Here is an 18,039-nt window from a genome sequence, read left to right as displayed (position 1 = left end):
ACTTTCTTCTCCCATTCTCCTGTCCTATAGGGCTGAGTGAAGGATGGAACTTGAGCCCCAGAGGGTTGGGCAACAAACATGTGGCAGCTTTGTGTCTGAAATCTAGAGGGGATAGTGGGGAGGCCAAGAGGAGTGTATGGGAGTGGGATGAGACATTGTTTTACATGCACAGATTATAGTTTGTAAGTCAGAGATGCGCAGATAAATGAAACCAAGTTAAACTATTTTTTGCTCTTCATTTATGGGTATTTTTTTTTAGAAACTCCCTCCTGTTCTCAATTTGCAAGAATTAGAGGAATACAGAGACAAATTGAAACAACAGCAAGCTGCAGTAAGTAAAATCACCTTTCTTTCTGACATAACCAAATGGAACCTCAGGGAGGTGTAATGTCTGCAGATTTTAGGTTTAACTTAACATGTTAAACAAATATTACTGAACATGACTCAGACTCAGTGATACATTTATTTAAAAGTATAATGCCTATTCAGTTTCCCTCATATTACCTTGATACAGATTTGCTTTTAGAACTGAGGGGTTTTTCCTCCAGAATCCCGAATGTGATCAAAGAGTTTTGAACTTTTTTTAGATTGTTAAGTATCTTTAGGCTCCTTGTCACGCATGCATGACTTCCTTACTACAGTTTCTTATCTCAAAATAAAAGTCCCCACTTCTAGTTGAAATAGGCCTGAAGACAAGAGAGCTAAGATTCAGAATGTTACAGTTGTAGTCACTGATTAATTGTCTGGCATTGGCCAAGTCACTTAGCCTTGCAAAATCTGTGAAGTGTTAGCCTGCATTTTCTCGAGTGCTGTAAAATTCTGTGATTCTGTGATTTTCCTAGCATTAGGCTGATCTCCTTTAATAAAACTCAGACTATGCTGTAGAATATTAAATCATGTTAGTGTGGAATCTTGTTAATATTTTAATACTAAAGGAGCAGTAGTTATTTATCTGTTTGAATTTAAGATGTGATTTTTAATAATACATCTGACAAATAAAGGAAGATCTACTTCTTTTGTACTATACTCAAAGGTCTTAGTGGGTGCTGGGATCTCCTTGGGGGTAGCAGCAATGGTGTGGGGAAGGGACTTGACCAGTAGAGGGTTGTGTTTGGTAAAAGCATATTGTGCTTTTGAAGAACTAGATTCCAGTGGATGGTGGCATTTTTTGCCTTCTGCTGATTTCAGCAGGTTTATATATGAATCTGTCTCTGTACTTGATGTGATAGTATTCTTTAGGGAATGAGCCTCATTACAGGGGCCACATAGCACAGTGACCTTTGGGGTTTGGTACACCTGGGCTTGAATCCCAGCCTTACTGTGGGGGATGTGGGTCCATTACCACTATATTTAAGATCGTTCATCTGGAAAATGAGAACCAATTTTAATTGATTGTACTAACTGAGATAATACAGGGAAAGCACTTTGTACACTGCCTGACACAGTGCAGACTAAAAACTATATTATCTGTTTTAAACTGTTAAAAAAAAAAACCCAGTTTGATAAAAATTAGGTCATTTTCTGTCTAAACATCTATACAAATTCATATCTATGGAAATTCAGAGCAGCTGAGAAAATATAGAAGGATTAATGCAATAGTTGAATGTGTGTGTAATGCTTTGTTCTCAGTTGCTTGGGGAAGAAGAAGGGAAACTCAGCTAGTTGAGTTTTTTGAGCAAAAAATTCACTAAATGCATGCTTTGGGGTATCTGTAGTGCAGTCTAGCAGATACCCTGAAACTGAAATAAAAGCCTCGTAGTCAAAATCATTTTAATTCTTACTTACATACACTAACATTTGTCATGGAATTGACCAAGGAAACCTTAAGTATGTTCATAGCATTCCAAAAAAAGCCGCCCCAAAAAACACGTTTTCAAGTTTTCAGAAGTAGAGGACCAAATTACTGTTTGTCTTTTTATGTGTTACAAAGAATCTCAGCAGTACAGGATGTTCTATGATTCCCATATTCTGTGTCCATAAAATCAACTGATTATTTATCCTACGAGTTCATCTTTTAAAAAGCAAATCTTATGCCCTTGAGGATCTTATACCCTTTTGCATGTTAGTAAATTAGATGATTCTCATATTATTAACAGTCATAATGGCCATTTATTGAGTTTTTATTAAGGACCAAGTATTATGCTCTCTGTTATATCTTTTTTACTAATTTCATAGCCCAGAGCATGCCAATACCTGCTGTAGAAGTTATTGGGAAGATCAGTGGAATATTCTTACAAAAATTTAAAATGTAAAATGAAACAGGAAGTATGTGGCGTTTTCTTTCACTTGTTTTGTTTGATTGCATGTTTTTATAGGTCTCTAAAAAAGTAGCTGATTTAATTCTTGAAAAACAGCCTGCTTATGTAAAGGTAGGGTGATATTTTTTATTTTTAATAGTAAAATTTAAAAAATGCCTAAAGTGACTTATACTTGAAATTGTTGAAGTAATTTATCCTCTTGTCTGTAGTTCTGTATTAACATATTGGCTCTGTTTGGTGTATGTGTGGGGGGGTATATATTGTTTTTTTTTTTTTCTCTCATTTGAGAGAGTCTACCTAACTGAAGAAGTGAGTTTTTATAACTGATTTTAAAGTAATGTAGTTGGATTTTCCAAACTTTTGAAGGCCCAGTGAAAATTCCTTCTGTTTACTTTGAAACATGTAGATCGTTAATAATGACTGCTCAAAAGCACTGTAAAAATCTCTTTAAAATATAATAAAATTGGAATCTTATAACTGAATCTGTCTTTGAATCAGAAAATCAGAGACTCCAAAATCCATTGAAATACCTACCAGTGTTCAAATGAAGACATTTGTTGTCAAAGCATCTTAGCAAACAGAAATCATACTTGTCATATCCTTATCTTCTGAAGTTCTGTTGAGTAGAAACATTTCAATGGATGTATTATTAGTATTTGTTTATGCCTGTATAAAGCAGGTTGGATCTAGACTTCCTTATAAGCAATACTGACTAAATATTTTATCATATGTCATTGTGAAAATCATTTGAAAGTAGTCATTTTAAATTATTTTATGAAGGATATACCAATAGTTTTCAATTTTAGCTATCTTTGTTGCTACTTTGTTTTCCAAGCAGACTTTCCTTTGAAACCCACTAACGTTTTTTGTTAGAGTATCATACGAATAAAATAGAATAATAAAATGCCTCCACAATAACCTATACCTAATTTTTTCATAGGAACTTGAAAGAGTTACCTCATTACAGACAGGTCTTCAGTTAGCTGCTGTTATCTGCACAAATGGGAGGAGGTATTGCATTTGATGAATATTTTGTTTTTTAAGCCAGAAAACATTTCAAGAAAAATTGTGAAACTGTCATTGATAATTGATTTTTTTATTATGACTATGGTTTCTAGAATACTGTTCGTTAACTGAATATATATTATGATCTAAAAACTGCACTAAGAAAGTATGTGTGAAATGAAATATCTGTAAATCTGATTATGACTTTAACATGTTACTGTTTTTATATTGTTTTGAATAGTGCTTCTCATACTATAAGGATATGATTTTTTCTTTTTTTAATTTCCAACTTACTACAGACTATTTTTGTAAAATGCAATAAAAACAAAATGCCATAGAGAATATAGTCTCAATTTTATTATTAATTCATCAAACTTAAAATTATTATGTCAATTTTTCTGTAAGTGGTTTTTTAGTATTTATTCTCCATTTCTGTACTTTTCTTGGGATGGTTCAGTAACAGTTTGAGGATTGGCACCAGTCCACCCACCATGCTCTGAGTAATGCTGATTGAGATTGAGCCATTGAATAAATTTGTCAAATAGCAGTCACAATCCCTGATTTCAGGAGTAATTGAGGATACCACCCTGTCAGTTGCCTAATTGATCTGTGTGAACAGTGTTCTTAATATAATAGAAAAATTTAACTATTTATTCTTCTTTTTTGCAGACACTTGAATATTGCCAAGGAAGGTTTTACTCAAGCTAGTTTAGGACTTCTTGCAAATCAAAGGAAACGTCAGTTACTGATTGGACTTCTGAAATCTCTGAGAACTATAAAAACATTGGTATATACTGGTTACTATTTAAAAATTAAAACTTACTTTTATGGTTGAAACAGATTTTACCTTTGTTTGTTTGTTTTTTTTTCCCCAGCAAAGAACAGATGTGCGCTTAAGTGAAATGCTGGAGGTAAGTTTGGAATTTTGGTTTGGAAACAAAGTTTGGAAATTTGGTGATCCTGATACTATTAAATGGAAAAATTATGCTGGAAGATATTCAGATGTGCATTTTTTTCCAAATTGCTACATGGTATAAAGAACATTTTTAGACATTATGTAAAGGTACTTGCTGTAGAGCATTTTTCTATTGACATATTTCATTGTCAATAGAAAAATTGGATAGAAATTTCAATTTAATTTAATTAGAAAAATTAAATAGAAAAATTTATTTGGGGAAATGTTTACTTTGTAGCAATGTGGGAATGTTTTCAGTATGTTGATTGTATTTGCACCCAAATGGCAATAAAATTATCTTTTGTATCAAACAAATAGGAATAATTTAAGGAATATGTCATATTTGAGTTGTATTTGGTATCTCATATATTAATTGGTTTTCTTAGTGAGCCATCTATTTTCTCTTTGATGCTTTTTTAGCATTTTCTATCTACTTGTTTTTATAAAGCGTAACGTAATATATTTGTTTCCCATACATGAGGTCCTTCAGGTAGCTACTTTGTCATCATCTTAACATCCCCACTGGTTTGAATACATTTGTCCAATTACAGAGAGGAGCACAGGAAAATTTTTTTATGGTTTTTGGTTATCACCATGTTACTTCTTAACTTAGACTTTAGAAGTGCATATGAAAATTTCATTCGGCATTAAATTACTGTTTAGACGATAAAAACATTCCAAGGCTATTAATAAATATTTTACTTTCTCCCATCCAAGCACTAACCAGGACTGACACTACTTAGCTTCCAAGATCAGTTGGGATCAGGCACACTCAGGGTAGTATGGCGGTAGACGTACTATTTCACTTTCTAACAACTTTATTTGTTTTAAAATATTTATTGATTTCTTGGTGGTAGAACTCCTGAGTGTTGATTACAGCGGATCTCATAGTGGTTTGTTACATTTCTATGTAAATATTATTGAAAGAAGATATATTAATGTTTAAAGAACACCTTCCCTGGGAAGCAGCTTATTATTTTGTATAGGCTTTATCCACGTGTTGTAGTCTTAGGGGGCTGTTACTACGTATATGAGGGAAAAGAATATTTTTTCTATGTGTACATTTTAGGCTTGGAGCTAGTGGTCTCTTTATATTTTATTATTTATCTATCATTGGTATTCTAATCCTTTTGTAAGAGGAATTAAAGAGGAATTAAAATTTTCTGTAACTTTTGGATGGAGAGATTTTTTTTTTCAGGGACTTTAGGAAAAATGTTTCCTGTTTAATGACTTCTGTTGTTGTTATCTTAAGGAGGAAGACTATCCAGGAGCTATTCAGTTGTGCCTGGAATGTCAGAAAGCCGCCAGCACTTTTAAACATTACAGTTGCATAAGGTAAGGTAATATAAAAATTGTAAGGTGACTCTATTGTCAGTTTTTAACATATGAGCTGTGAACATACAATGGTAACGAACATTGAAAATAAATACTAAGTAGTGTGTTGTAGTGAACATTCTTGTTCAGAAATGGGCAGTACAGTGGTATTATAAGTAATAATTTGTAAGGTGTGAAAGATCAGATACTTTTTTATCCTACCCCTTCTTTTCACCTCATCGAAACTCTTTTTTCATATTCTTTCCAATTTATAGAGTGGCAAAGAAGAATAAATTTATCTGTTTACATTTCTCTTGCATCTCTTGGGAATTTTTCCTCCTTAATTTGGCCCAGCTCATAAATATTGAGAGTGTTACTGCAGTTTGTTTTCGGATCCAGACAGTTCGAGTGTTTGGCCCATCCTGATAAGAATTTTTTTGGAAAATTAAAGTGTGATTTAATTTTATATAATAATCATCTTTACCATATTTTAAGTGATTTTGTATTTGATGTGTTACATCTTTTATTTAGTTATTTATAAAATGTACAGTGTAAAAATGGCCATGGCAGCCTTTGGTATTAGTTCTACTTTATTAATGGGTTTTTGGTCTGCTTAAAAACGAAGGTTTTGCGTTACTGGCGGCAGTCCCTTGGGGAGGCTCAATCCCCAGGTGTAATTTCCATCATTCCTCTAAAACCATCTCAAGTAAACATACAATCTAAGTTAAATCGTGTGCTTGCCAAGCAAACCCAGTTTCAAATTAAATTCATACCTATCCTAGGACATAGCCGCTCAGTCTCGCCTGTATGGAAATTCTGGCAGTCAGTGAGCACGATGCACCCATGTTGTAGATGGTGATTGTTAGTACCTGAAAAATAAAAGGATTACAGAGGACCGAAACATTAATACAGATTTAATTAAATTTTTTTCTTTTAATATACTCCCACATCATGGGTCTCTGCAGGATGTGGGATAAGAACTAGCCATTTTCCCACTAGAGATGCGGTTTAATATTTATGATATTCTTTTTTTAAGGATCATACATACTGAATGAAAACTTTTTGTTTGATTAAGAAATGTGTCTTTGTGTAGCTCCAGTGATATTTTGTTTTTATCCATTGTGACACTAATTAACTGTCAGCCTTAAAGACTTGATTATGTTATTTGGATTTTTTAAATTGAATAAAAAGAGATTTAGTTCTAATATGTTGAATGTATTTGAAAATTTCTAGCAAGGGCTCTCTGGGTCCTGAAGAGGCCTAGTATGCATTTAGTTTATTTTGTGGTGATAAATAAGTTACAGTGAGAACAGCTTATGTAAGATTGGGTGAACATAATTCAGGCAGTTTTACATTACTGAGTGTTTATTATATGCCAGATGCTTTGCTTTAGAACTGGCTGAATAGTGTTGAACTATACATAATGTAATCATTATAAACCCTGTTTTTCTAGATTATCTAGGTAATATATCAAGAAGGGCTTGGATTGAAAAAGGTATAGTGAGATGGGGGATGGGGTCTTAGAGAGATGAGTGTTGAGTGTAAAGGGAAGTGTTGGGCTCTAAGTCTCCTTTGGGGTCAACACTGAGGAGGACTTGAGGGAGGAGAGTTAGCTAAAGCAAGGAATGAGGGTTGTGGATAGGAGATTATGGGTATCACGATGAAGTCTGTGTTGCAGAGGTAACAAGCAAAATAAGGGCTGAAAATATCTATCCATTGGATTTATAACGAAGAAATTATTGCTGACTTTGTTGGGACATTTGCTTGCAGTAGAAGTACAGAATGAGGGAATTTGACAAAGGGGGAGATGTGGAATTGAGGGGGCAATTTGCATATTTGAAAATCTGTGGGAAAGTGAGAGGTTGAAAATAAAATAGAAGACATAATATTATGCTAAGGCTTTGTAGGGATTATAGTAGAGTTGACTTTGAAAAGGTCACTTTCTATTATAATAGGAAAAATGGATGTGGAGATTTGGTGGCAGGAAATTGAGGTAGCAAGTGACCCGTGTTGGCACTTTGTTTTCTCTCAATAATTAAGAGTTTTGGCTGTGCTAAAGTAATTATCTACTTGATGAGAGTTAACTATACAAAATGTTTTTTAAAGAAATTTTACTTGGGCTTTTTAAAGTTAGTGTGAAGTGGCTTCTAAGTTCTTTCTCATTAAGGTATATAGTGATATGTGGAGGAGCTGTAACTACAGTTCTCCGACCTGGTGAAAAGATCGAAATTAAAGATCTGTAATGGTGACTTAAGTAATAATTGCTTTATTTTAGGGAGCACATTCTATAAAAAGCATGCTGTGTTTACATATGTGAATTATACATGTAATAATGAGAGAAGTTTGTCTTATTCTCCGAAAACAGGTAAAAATACATACACAAATGTATTAAAATGTCCCAAGGAATTAATTTTACCCTAGGCTTTGTGGGACCTCTGTTAGAGTTGTGTTTTTCACTTGGTGATGTAGTGACAATGTCAGCATGGCTCAGAGAGCTTTGCTATTGGTTGGAATTGTTTGGTGGTGATGCCAGGGCTTCCACCAGAATTCTTCCTCACATACCTGCACTGTTTGCTCTGCTAGCCACCATTAATCCTGCTTAACCCAATCTCCTTTTCCCTTGTTTTACACTTTTGTTCCTACTTGGGAGAGCGTGAGAAATTTGCTCACTTCTTGTAGATAATGGGATATGAGATATAGTGATAGAGTTAGTTGACATGTAGATCAGGTTGAGTCCACAAAAATGAAAGGAATTTTGTTCTGTTTTCCTTTTTTGCTTTTATTAATTGGATGTACCTTTTTTATTTTGTGCATTTACTTTCCTTTCTTTTCCTCTGGTCTTCTAAATACAATGCTGTACCTGTCCTTGAGCTCTCTGGTTGGGACTGTTCAGACATGATTCATCAACACTTTAAAGATTCATTTTATTTACCTGGAGCTGTGGAATTTAACCAAAGGCAGATTTAATCTTTGCTTTGACCTAAGTGAATCGGAGTGAAAAATGATTTTACACACTGGTAGTCCTAGAAATAATAATTAATTTCCAACTGCTTATACTTTCATTTTCTTTAACACTTAAATTTATTTTCATTTCTGTTGGTGTCTAGAGAATCACAAAGTATATTCCCTTTAGAAATGGTCGTGAGAGAACAACCTGTGATGCAGAGCATTTCTGGATTCTGGTGTAATTTTTTTTTTTTAATATACTTTAGACAAGTTCATATGCACCATATACCTGCTTGTCCACTTCTTAATTTTTCCTAGGGAGAGTGTATGTTGGTTTTCTTTGCTAGTCACATTATAAGGGTTTTGGTAGATGGCAGAGACCCTGTTGCCTTAGAAGTAGATTACATGGGGCTACTGAGGGCTGACTCTTGAGATTCTGAAACCAGGAAAAACAGAATTCATGTATTTGCTTCTGCATTAAGAGCCCTTGATTGTATTGTCTCAGGTTATATGACTTTGTGGTTTAATACATAAAAGTACCAAGTTATATGATGTACCCAGTTGATTGAAACTGAAAGAAAACTTGTACCCCTTCAGCACCTTGTATTTTCCTTGAGATACGGTGTGTTTCGACATCTTTAATAAAAGATAGCGTAGCACCAGTTTTGTTCACTTTTATAACTGTCAGGGAACATTTTTACATTATTTGACATTTCTTGAGTTGATCGACAGAGTCATATATTTGGGATTTACTGGGAATAGGCATCAGAATGTGTTTTTGTTAAAGTATGTTTGTGAGTGAAGCATTTAATTTCTTTTTCATGTGAAATTTATCTAAATTAGTTTCAAGAAAAGTTATGTTTAAAAGTCAAAACTGCTTTATTGTTTTTTTAATTTCATTTGAAAGAAACTGCTTGAGGGAATCTGAGAGCATTCTGGATCATGCATATACCACCAGAACTAGAATATCTTTTTTTGAGTACTATACTTTGGCATAGGTACATGTATTTAATTTCTCATAATCTTCAAAATACCCTTTTTTCCCCCTCAGAATATGAACTTGGCAGTGGAATGAAAATTGCAGGTTGTAGAACTTCTTTAAATCATAGAATAATGAACATAGCTTTTTGGTACAAGTACAGCAATATTAGGGACCATGCTTCCCCTCTTGCCCTTGATTCCCTTCTAGCAAGAGGTCATGCTCTGTCTTTGTCTAAGTTCAGGCAAGGGGAACCTAGGAACTCTGCCTGGGATAGTGTTTGGAGCAGTGCATGTTTCAGCTGGATCACCAGGCCAGCTACCCGGACCCATGAGTAGATCTGGAGTCCTTGTTGCTCCATCTGTGTGGGCTAAGTTTTTGACAGCGTGCTATTCGCATACTGCCTGCACTTTTTATCTTTTATTTTAATTTGTTTTCCTCCGTCTCCCTCCCCCCGTGCTGTGCCATTTTGAAATAATGTAAAGTAAAATCTACTGGTGGCAAAACACAATATTTAAACAAAAGGTAAAGGTTTCTTTCTGCCTTACTGACCATTCTCTTTCCTACTCCCTGGAGTAAACTGCTTATATAGCTTATTAGGTTTTTTTCCAGTAGATTTCATTATAATTTAAAATTCTATGTTAAAATATCTTTTTCCTGATTCACGACTTTATACAGTTGTTGATTCTCTGTTTACTCCTCCTCTTAAAATATCAATAAGAGATAGGAATTTGGTATACTTTCTTTTACTTCTCTGTCTTATAGGATATTTTAGTGAAACTCTTATTTTTACTTGGTCAAATTTATAACATTTATATTATTTTTGCAGCTATAATTAAATCTTCTGTGTTTTCTCAGTAGTTTACTTCCAGAAAAATTAACATAATAGAAATTGTATTTATTGTATCATGATTATATAAATATTATCTGCAGGACTAAGTAGAGTGAATGGACTTATAAAAAAAAAAGCAATCTTTTGTCTGTACAGAAAATCAAAATCCATTGGTGTTTGGTGTTTTTGTTATTTGTTGAACATTTTTTTACCTCTTTCAATTACTATCATTTCTATGTTTCCTATATCCCTTTGTCTTGTTTTGTTAGAGTTTTGTTACAGTTATCCCTTTGAGAATTTTTTTTTTTGATATGGAATATGTGGGAAATCAATTTTCAGACTTTGAAATGATGTTAATTTAGTCCATATGCATGATTGAAAGAAAAACCATTTTTTCCTTAGAAAATGGAATGCATTGCTCAGTTGTCGGACAGGGTCAGATGTTTTCCTCATGAAGAGTGCCTTTTCTTTCTTTCTTTCTTTTTTTTTTTTTTTAGGAACTTTGAGGATTTTTCTCTTTATTTGGTGTTCTGAAATTTCACCAGTTGTATAGGAAAGTCATCTGTGTTAGATTCTTTACTCCTAGATGGTGAGACAAGAATGAGGTATTATTTAATCCTTATCTGCATGAGATGCTGTGTTACTTGTTCTACTAAGAGCTTTTGAAATGTATTTGTTCTCTAGGAGCTTATTATAACAGGCAGTTAACAGGCAGGACAGTGAGATAATAGGCCAGTTAAGAACACAGAGTACGTAAACAAAAGACCATCAGAAATGTTCATGCTGTGAATGGCTTGCTTCTTATACCCCTACAGAAACAGAAATATTGACATGTATAAGAGTGTGAATAGAAGCTAGGCAGTGTTAGCTTTGACAGCATCAACTGTACAGTAATTCTAACTTGGATTTTAATAAGGTTTTTTTCACTAATGCTTTATTTTTTAGCTTTTAAAAATTGAATCATGATGGTGGTGCTAGTGACGATGGTTGTGATAACATTTTTAAATGTTAATAAAAATATAAATATGATATAAATTATGTTTATTATATATAAATTTATATATTTATATATAACATATATATCATGTTATATATAATGTGTTTATGTATTTATAAAATATAAAATATAAATATAAAAATAATGTTAATAAAAAATAAAAATATTTTAACACTTTTGGACTTTTCTATGTGTCAAGCACTGTACTAATCATTTCCCTTGCCTTTTCTTATTTGGTATTGACAAAATATTCTACAGAGCTATTATTATTTTCTCGATTTTATAGATGGGGAAATTGATGCTTTGTAAAATAAGTGGGAGAATCAGGATTTAAACTTCAGTCCCTGGAACGCAGAGTTTGTTGCTCTTAACCACTATTACACTATACTGTCTGATAATGTAGTAACAGTGGAAGTTCATGGCTAGGAGGCCGATTTTTATTCCTCTACTCTAGTAGCTGAGTTAATTGTACTTTTTTTCCCTAAACCTCTTTCTACCAGTTATATTTGTTACCAAATTTATGTTGTTTAAGTAAATAAAATAATGAAATGAAACAGGTTTTTGAAAGTAGATGAGACAACTCATAAAAATTGGGGGATATAGGTGACTAAATGTGATTTGGCATTTGAATTGTTTTGCATTTGTCTTTAAGTTCCTACCTTATCACAGAGAAACTGAAACTTGATACTATAAACAATTTGTGTGTGATTTGGCTCCTATAAAACCAAGAAGTTAAAGCTCCACTCAAATGAGAAGATTTGGGGTCTAAATCAGGAATGGATAAATGAAGTGTGGTTATACAATTGCACTTAAAACATTCAATAGACCTGTGAACAGACATGCACACACATATCGATATATTCTAGTTTTAACTTTGATCAGTTGACCAACTGAAAGGTCTGCTCAGCTTTAGCACAGGGTAGGCAGACTTTGTTTTTAAAGAGCCAGATAATAAATATTTTAAGCTTTGTGGGCCATCAGGTGTCACTTGCAACTGTTCAGCTCTGCCCTTGTGGTCTGAAAGCAGCTGTAGACAATATATAAGTAATTCATGTGGCTGTGTTCCATTGAAATTTTATTTAGAAACATAGGCTATTGTCTAGATTTGGTTCCTGGGCCTGATCTCTGCTCTAGAATTGAATTCATAAAGTTTGGAGATGTTTTGAACATCTGTAGTGTTCTTAGTAGTGGACTCTGATTTTTGAACAGAGTGAGGACAGAGATCTGGGTAGATTCAGAGTGATTTCAGGAGTTCTTTTCCAGTCTGAACATAGTTTGAAGGACCATGTGGACATTTCATAGTATCTCACCATTGGGGTTTAGCTTCACAGTGTTTGAAAGTCAGGTTTTCTCTGAAGAATGTTAAACTCTCTGCCACTGGAACAGATCTCTGATCTAAATACCCGGAATATCCAGGGGCAAAGGACATACCATATAAACTTGCAAGTATAAATTTTACTTAAGCTAATTTTGTAAGTTTTGGCATTCTACTAAATCATATACAAAGATGTAGTAATTGGGTAACTGATGTTTAGCATGTAATGGGATCTTGAAACTTTAGAGTGGGAAGCAACCCTTTGGATCTAGGACACTTTTGTATAGGAAACTAGTGCCCAGGAATATTAAGAAACTTACATCATATGACTCATTAATAACAGACCAGGTAAAGATCATTAAGATGGTAATTACTTCTGTACCGTGTTGCTTTTCTGTATGGCCAAATTGGTACAAAATTCTGATTTATATGCAGCCTTTCCAGGATTCATTTTATGAGTGCATATGTCCTAGATCAGCTATTTAAAAGAATAATATTAGTTATTTTTGGATATCTTATATTTAATATCTTCTGTAGTGATGGTAAAAATGCCCCCCCAAATTGTTTGCTTCATTCTATTCAGCTTGCAGATAACCTTTATTAGCTTTTAGCCTTCCATCTTAGAACTGGTAATTTTTTTTTTTTTTTACCATAATGTAGCTTTTATTTATCCAAATGTTTATGAGTATATCCTTTTAGCATACTTCGATTAATTGACTAAAATGACTTGAATTCATGTTTCTAAATGATGGCTAAAGCTTTCCTTGAAGGTTGTACACTTAATATATACACTCCTTAATCACATAATTTTAAAATATGTATTTTCAATTAGTAGTAAATTGTCAAAATGCAGTTGTAGATTTTGAAAGCATTTTTTTTTTAAAGAGAATCTTCAGTAAGCTCCATGCTCAGCATGGGATCTGACACAGGACTTGACCTTAAAACCCTGAGGTCATGACCTGAGCCAAAATCAAGAGTTGGTGCTTAACTGACTAAGCCACCCAGGCACCCCTTGAAAGCATTTTAAAGTCAAAATGTTTGATTTACAGATTTTATATTTAAAATATACATACTGTTGGGGCCCCTGGGTGCCTCAGATGGTTAAGCATCTGCCCTCGGCTTAGGTCATGACCCCAGGGTCCTGGGGTGAGCCCACATTGGACTCCCTGCTTGGCTGGGAGCTTTCTTCTCCCTTTCCTTCTACTGATCCCGCTGCTTGTGCTCTCTCTGTCAGATAAATAAAATCTTAAAAAAAATACTGTATATACTATTTATGTTACTATGTTTTCTTTAACTCTTAATACATAGGAGGATATAGAGTCATTTTAACCATAAATAATAGAAGCAGTGAAACCATCCAGACTTATGATAATTTTATTAATACTTAAGCCCATTTTTTCCAGTTGAGGAGTTGAGGAAATCATTACTCTCAACTGTGAATGAGCCTAGATATATTTCTTTTTCCACCAAACTCAAGATACTACCTTAAGAATATAGTTACCAGTTCTAACCTAGTTACTGTTCCAGGTATTCTTGCCTCTGTATCTGTGTCTTCAGCCTTAGGTGAACTTCTGAGCCCTCTGTGATAGAGGAGTGGAACTGCTTATTTCTGCTTATTTCTCTTTTCCTGTAGATCGAGAGTTCAGTGCCGTTCTTTCTTTTCTAGAACATGCTCTCTTTTTCTGTCTCTGTCGTTTTATTTGTTGAGGTAGAAAACAGGGGCTAAAGGAATGTGATGGGGGAAATTTTACCCTTTTTGTTTGAATCATAAATTTGATTGAGCAGTGAATCAGGCAGTTTAGTTAGTCCTGGGGAATCCTGGAGAATAAGCCACAATCTCTGCTTGGGAGACAGTCACAGGTACTCCCTTCTATCAAGTAGGAAGCTGGAAATAGAGCATCGAAAAACTGAATGAACAGTCAACAGGGGAAGTCTTCCCAGAAAAGATGACATTGGGATGGACCTGAAAAGACAGATAGGCATTTGTGAGTGGGAAGAAGAGAAAGTATGTTCTAGTTCTTATTAACGTTATGTATAAGAACAGGGGTGTTAAGGTCTGGAATTCTTAGGGGAATTGCCCATAGTCCACATGACTAAAATGTAGGCACTGAAAAGTGAAGGGCAAGTTCATTTTTCATGTCACTGTTAAGAATCTTACATGCCATACTAATTTGGGGCTTAATCTTTGGTTTATTGGGGGAGGCACCAAATGCTGTAAAGTAGTGGATTAATGTGAATTTATTTCTGCTTTAATTAAGGAGCTGCAAACTCAGATTTCTGTAGGGACCATGCAGGTAACTTACACAAAGCTGGCAGATGTGAGATAGCAGAAAATGGTCAGGCCCCCACAGGACTGATCAGGCCTTGCCTGAAGCCTTTCATGTATAAGCTAGAGGAAAAACTGTGTCTGCCAGGTCAAATGGAATATTGAGACCCCTGCTCAGACCTATCCCTGAGAGCTTTTTGGAGGATGTTGTACAATGTTTGGTATATAGTAGGTTGATGGTGTTTGTCAAATAAATGGATGATGGATTGAAGGGTGGGTGTGGGTATTATGTGCAGAGATTTATTAGGAAACCATTAAGATAATTCCCGCAAAAGGTGATAATGCTAGAGTTAGTTTACACAATTGAGAAAGGAGAAGCATAGGCAAATATGAGAAATACTGAAATGGTAGAAATAGGATTCACTTATCAGATACCACATGAAGAGAGGGAAGAATTAAAGATGACCTAGAGATTTCCAGCTTAGATTGAATGGGTGGGGATGACAGGAATCAAAAGAGAGAGAATGTGGGAGAAAGAACAACTGCAGGAGAAGATACTGATTTGGGGGGAATGTGGGGGAGCTGAGGAACTTTTTAAATTCTAAGTGCCAAGGTACTTATCATGACATTCACTTTTGGTGTATTATTTTGGGGCCTTTAAGTCTCATTTTCATTCATTCATTCATTCATTCATTCATTATTCTTTGAACAGAAATTGTCCCAGAATCTTTTTTTTTTTTTTTTTTTTTAAAGGAGAAGCTCAGGCTTGCCTACAAGTATTCCCTTAACCTATGTCTGTGGCTGTGGCTATTTTTCAGGCATAAATCCTGGTTAGAGACCTTAATTTTTCTGATAAGATATCAAACCTATATTATTGATTGTCAAAGTCCATAGTTGTGTTCACTCTCAGTTTTTACTAGAGTAATCTCCAGTGATACATTTTCATTGCTGTAGTATTTCATCATCTAAATATATCATACTTTATCCATTTAATTATTCATAGACAGTTGTGTTGCTTTAAGTTTTGCCTGTTACAAGTAGCGCTGCAAAGTTTGTGTATGTATTTCTGTAAGATATGTGTCTAGGACTCCTGGAATACAGAGTAAATGGATGTTGAGTTTCAGTAGATGTTACAGCCTTTCAAAGAGATTGTATCAGTTTCCCCTTCCTCCAATATTGAATTCAGTGTTCCATTTGTTCTGCATCCTTGCCAACATTTGTTGATGTCATTTTTTTTAATTTGTAAAAAATATTTTTAGCCATTCTGGTTGTTTGTTATGTTGTCTTACTGTAGTTTCAGTTGCGTTTTCTAAATGCCTACTTGGGGTGCCTATTGTATGTTAATTGGCCAGTCAGCTATCTCCTTTGTCAAGTATCTGTTCAAGCCTTTGCCCTTTATTTTTATTCTTGTTCTCTTGATCAATTTATGAATTCTTCTGATTGAACCATGCTGTCTTATTGCTGTGACTTTATAACCTTTACCTATTTTAGTGTATCTCCTCCAACACTGTTCTTCAAGATATTCCTGCCTATTCTTAATCATTTGAGTTTCCACATAAATTTTAGAAGCAGCTTTACAGTTTTCATACACCCAAAGAAAGAAAAAGAAAGAAAAACCTGCTGGAATTTTAATTAAAATTTCATTTATTCTAGAAAATCATTTTTGGGAGAACTGATATCTTAATGATATTGTAGGTTATAGTTTGTTTCCACAGTATATATCTTTATGTATTTCAGTCTTCTGTATTTTAGCTCAGTTTTATATTTGCCTATTTTTTATTGGATTTTTTCCTAGGTATTTGGTTTTTTGAAATGATATTTTAAAAATTTTCATTGTCTAATTGTTTGTTCCTAGTACATAGAAATTGATTTCACTTTTAAAATTTTACTTTTTATCTATACTATACTTTTTAACCTTTAAAACTTGTTATTAATTTTGAATTCTTGAACTCTTAGTTTTTATCTATCAACTCTTTAGGAGGTTCTACCTGTACAGTTCTGTTGTTGCTAGTTAAGACTCTTATTTTTCTCTACTTTTTATTTTTCTGGCTTTATTGCACTGTCTGTAGAATCAGCATATCTTACTGCTCATACTATTCATCTGTGAATTTATGAATTATTTATTTAGCTAGTATTTATTTATTGAGCACTTAGTTTATCTCTTTTAAAGATGGTCACATCTAACTGTTTTATTTAACAGTGAATTGAATTCAAAGCTTCAAGATACTTTAGAACAAATTGAGGTAAGAAGGATTACATCGTAAGTTAAGTGGTTTTCTCTTTTCAGAGAAAAGAGAATAGTTCATCTACATCTTGTGTTTTGATTTTTGTGTGGATTACTGGCGCTCTAGATCACAACACTTTGTTTTTTTATTTGCGATATCTGTGCATGGTTGAGTTAATGTTAATCTACTTGTAAACTCAATAATACTTTTGGCTTTATTATTGAGTTTCATTACTTATTATATTTACTATTTATTATTGGTTTTATCGTTATCTTTATGGGATCTGAAAATATTTTGTATCTGAAGATACCATATCCAGAAAGATCCCAAAACTGTTAGTCATAGATATGTTTTCATGTAAATTATAACCAAAATATTTACCATTTATTAATTACCTTATTATTAACTTTTTTATTTCAGTGAGTTAATTTATATAAGAATAATTATTGGCTGATGAACCCTCCTAAATTCCAAACCCTTACAATATTTTATACAGTTCATCAAAAATATAGAAATGGAAAGGAAAAGATACGTCATAATGAGCAGGAAGTCTTGCCTTTCCTCTTACATTTATTTAGAGTTCATCTCTTTCCTTGGCAATCTTTGCAAAGCAGGGTATTCATTTTAATAAATGTAATAAGAATTATTTGTTAATTTCTGGTATTTTATTTTTTCGTTTTCCTGATGAGAGTAATTATAAAAATTGAGGCTGGACTTTCAAACAACTTTTGTGACAGTAGGTTTTCATCATAAATGAAATTGTAATTGTAAGAATGGTAATTTATTTGATAAACATAAAGATAATGCTTTGAACATCCTGTAAGTAAATAATCTCTTGAATATTGAGGACTTAACTTTTGAAAGCTCAATATTTCTTTACTCTCAATGTACAATATTATTTGGTACTTAGGTAGACAATCATTATTTTGAAACAAAATCACTGAAAT

General features: G+C 33.6%; 1 protein-coding gene across 1 annotated transcript in view; it reads left to right on the top strand.

The window, feature by feature from the left end:
- The window catches only part of VPS50 (VPS50 subunit of EARP/GARPII complex), a 125,785-nt gene that overhangs the window by 20,085 nt on the left and 87,661 nt on the right, over window positions 1-18,039 (top strand). Inside the window, exons 5-11 of the mRNA XM_059396840.1 lie at window positions 260-331; window positions 2,316-2,369; window positions 3,199-3,269; window positions 3,933-4,050; window positions 4,139-4,174; window positions 5,471-5,553; window positions 17,068-17,110. Coding sequence (XP_059252823.1) covers window positions 260-331; window positions 2,316-2,369; window positions 3,199-3,269; window positions 3,933-4,050; window positions 4,139-4,174; window positions 5,471-5,553; window positions 17,068-17,110 — 477 coding nt within the window. The remainder of the gene's footprint in view (window positions 1-259; window positions 332-2,315; window positions 2,370-3,198; window positions 3,270-3,932; window positions 4,051-4,138; window positions 4,175-5,470; window positions 5,554-17,067; window positions 17,111-18,039) is intronic.

This window comes from Mustela nigripes, chromosome 4, assembly GCF_022355385.1.
Source record: "Mustela nigripes isolate SB6536 chromosome 4, MUSNIG.SB6536, whole genome shotgun sequence".
Lineage (NCBI taxonomy): Eukaryota > Metazoa > Chordata > Mammalia > Carnivora > Mustelidae > Mustela > Mustela nigripes.
Note: the sequence above shows the minus strand (reverse complement) of the source record. Positions and strands in the feature narration are given on the sequence as shown.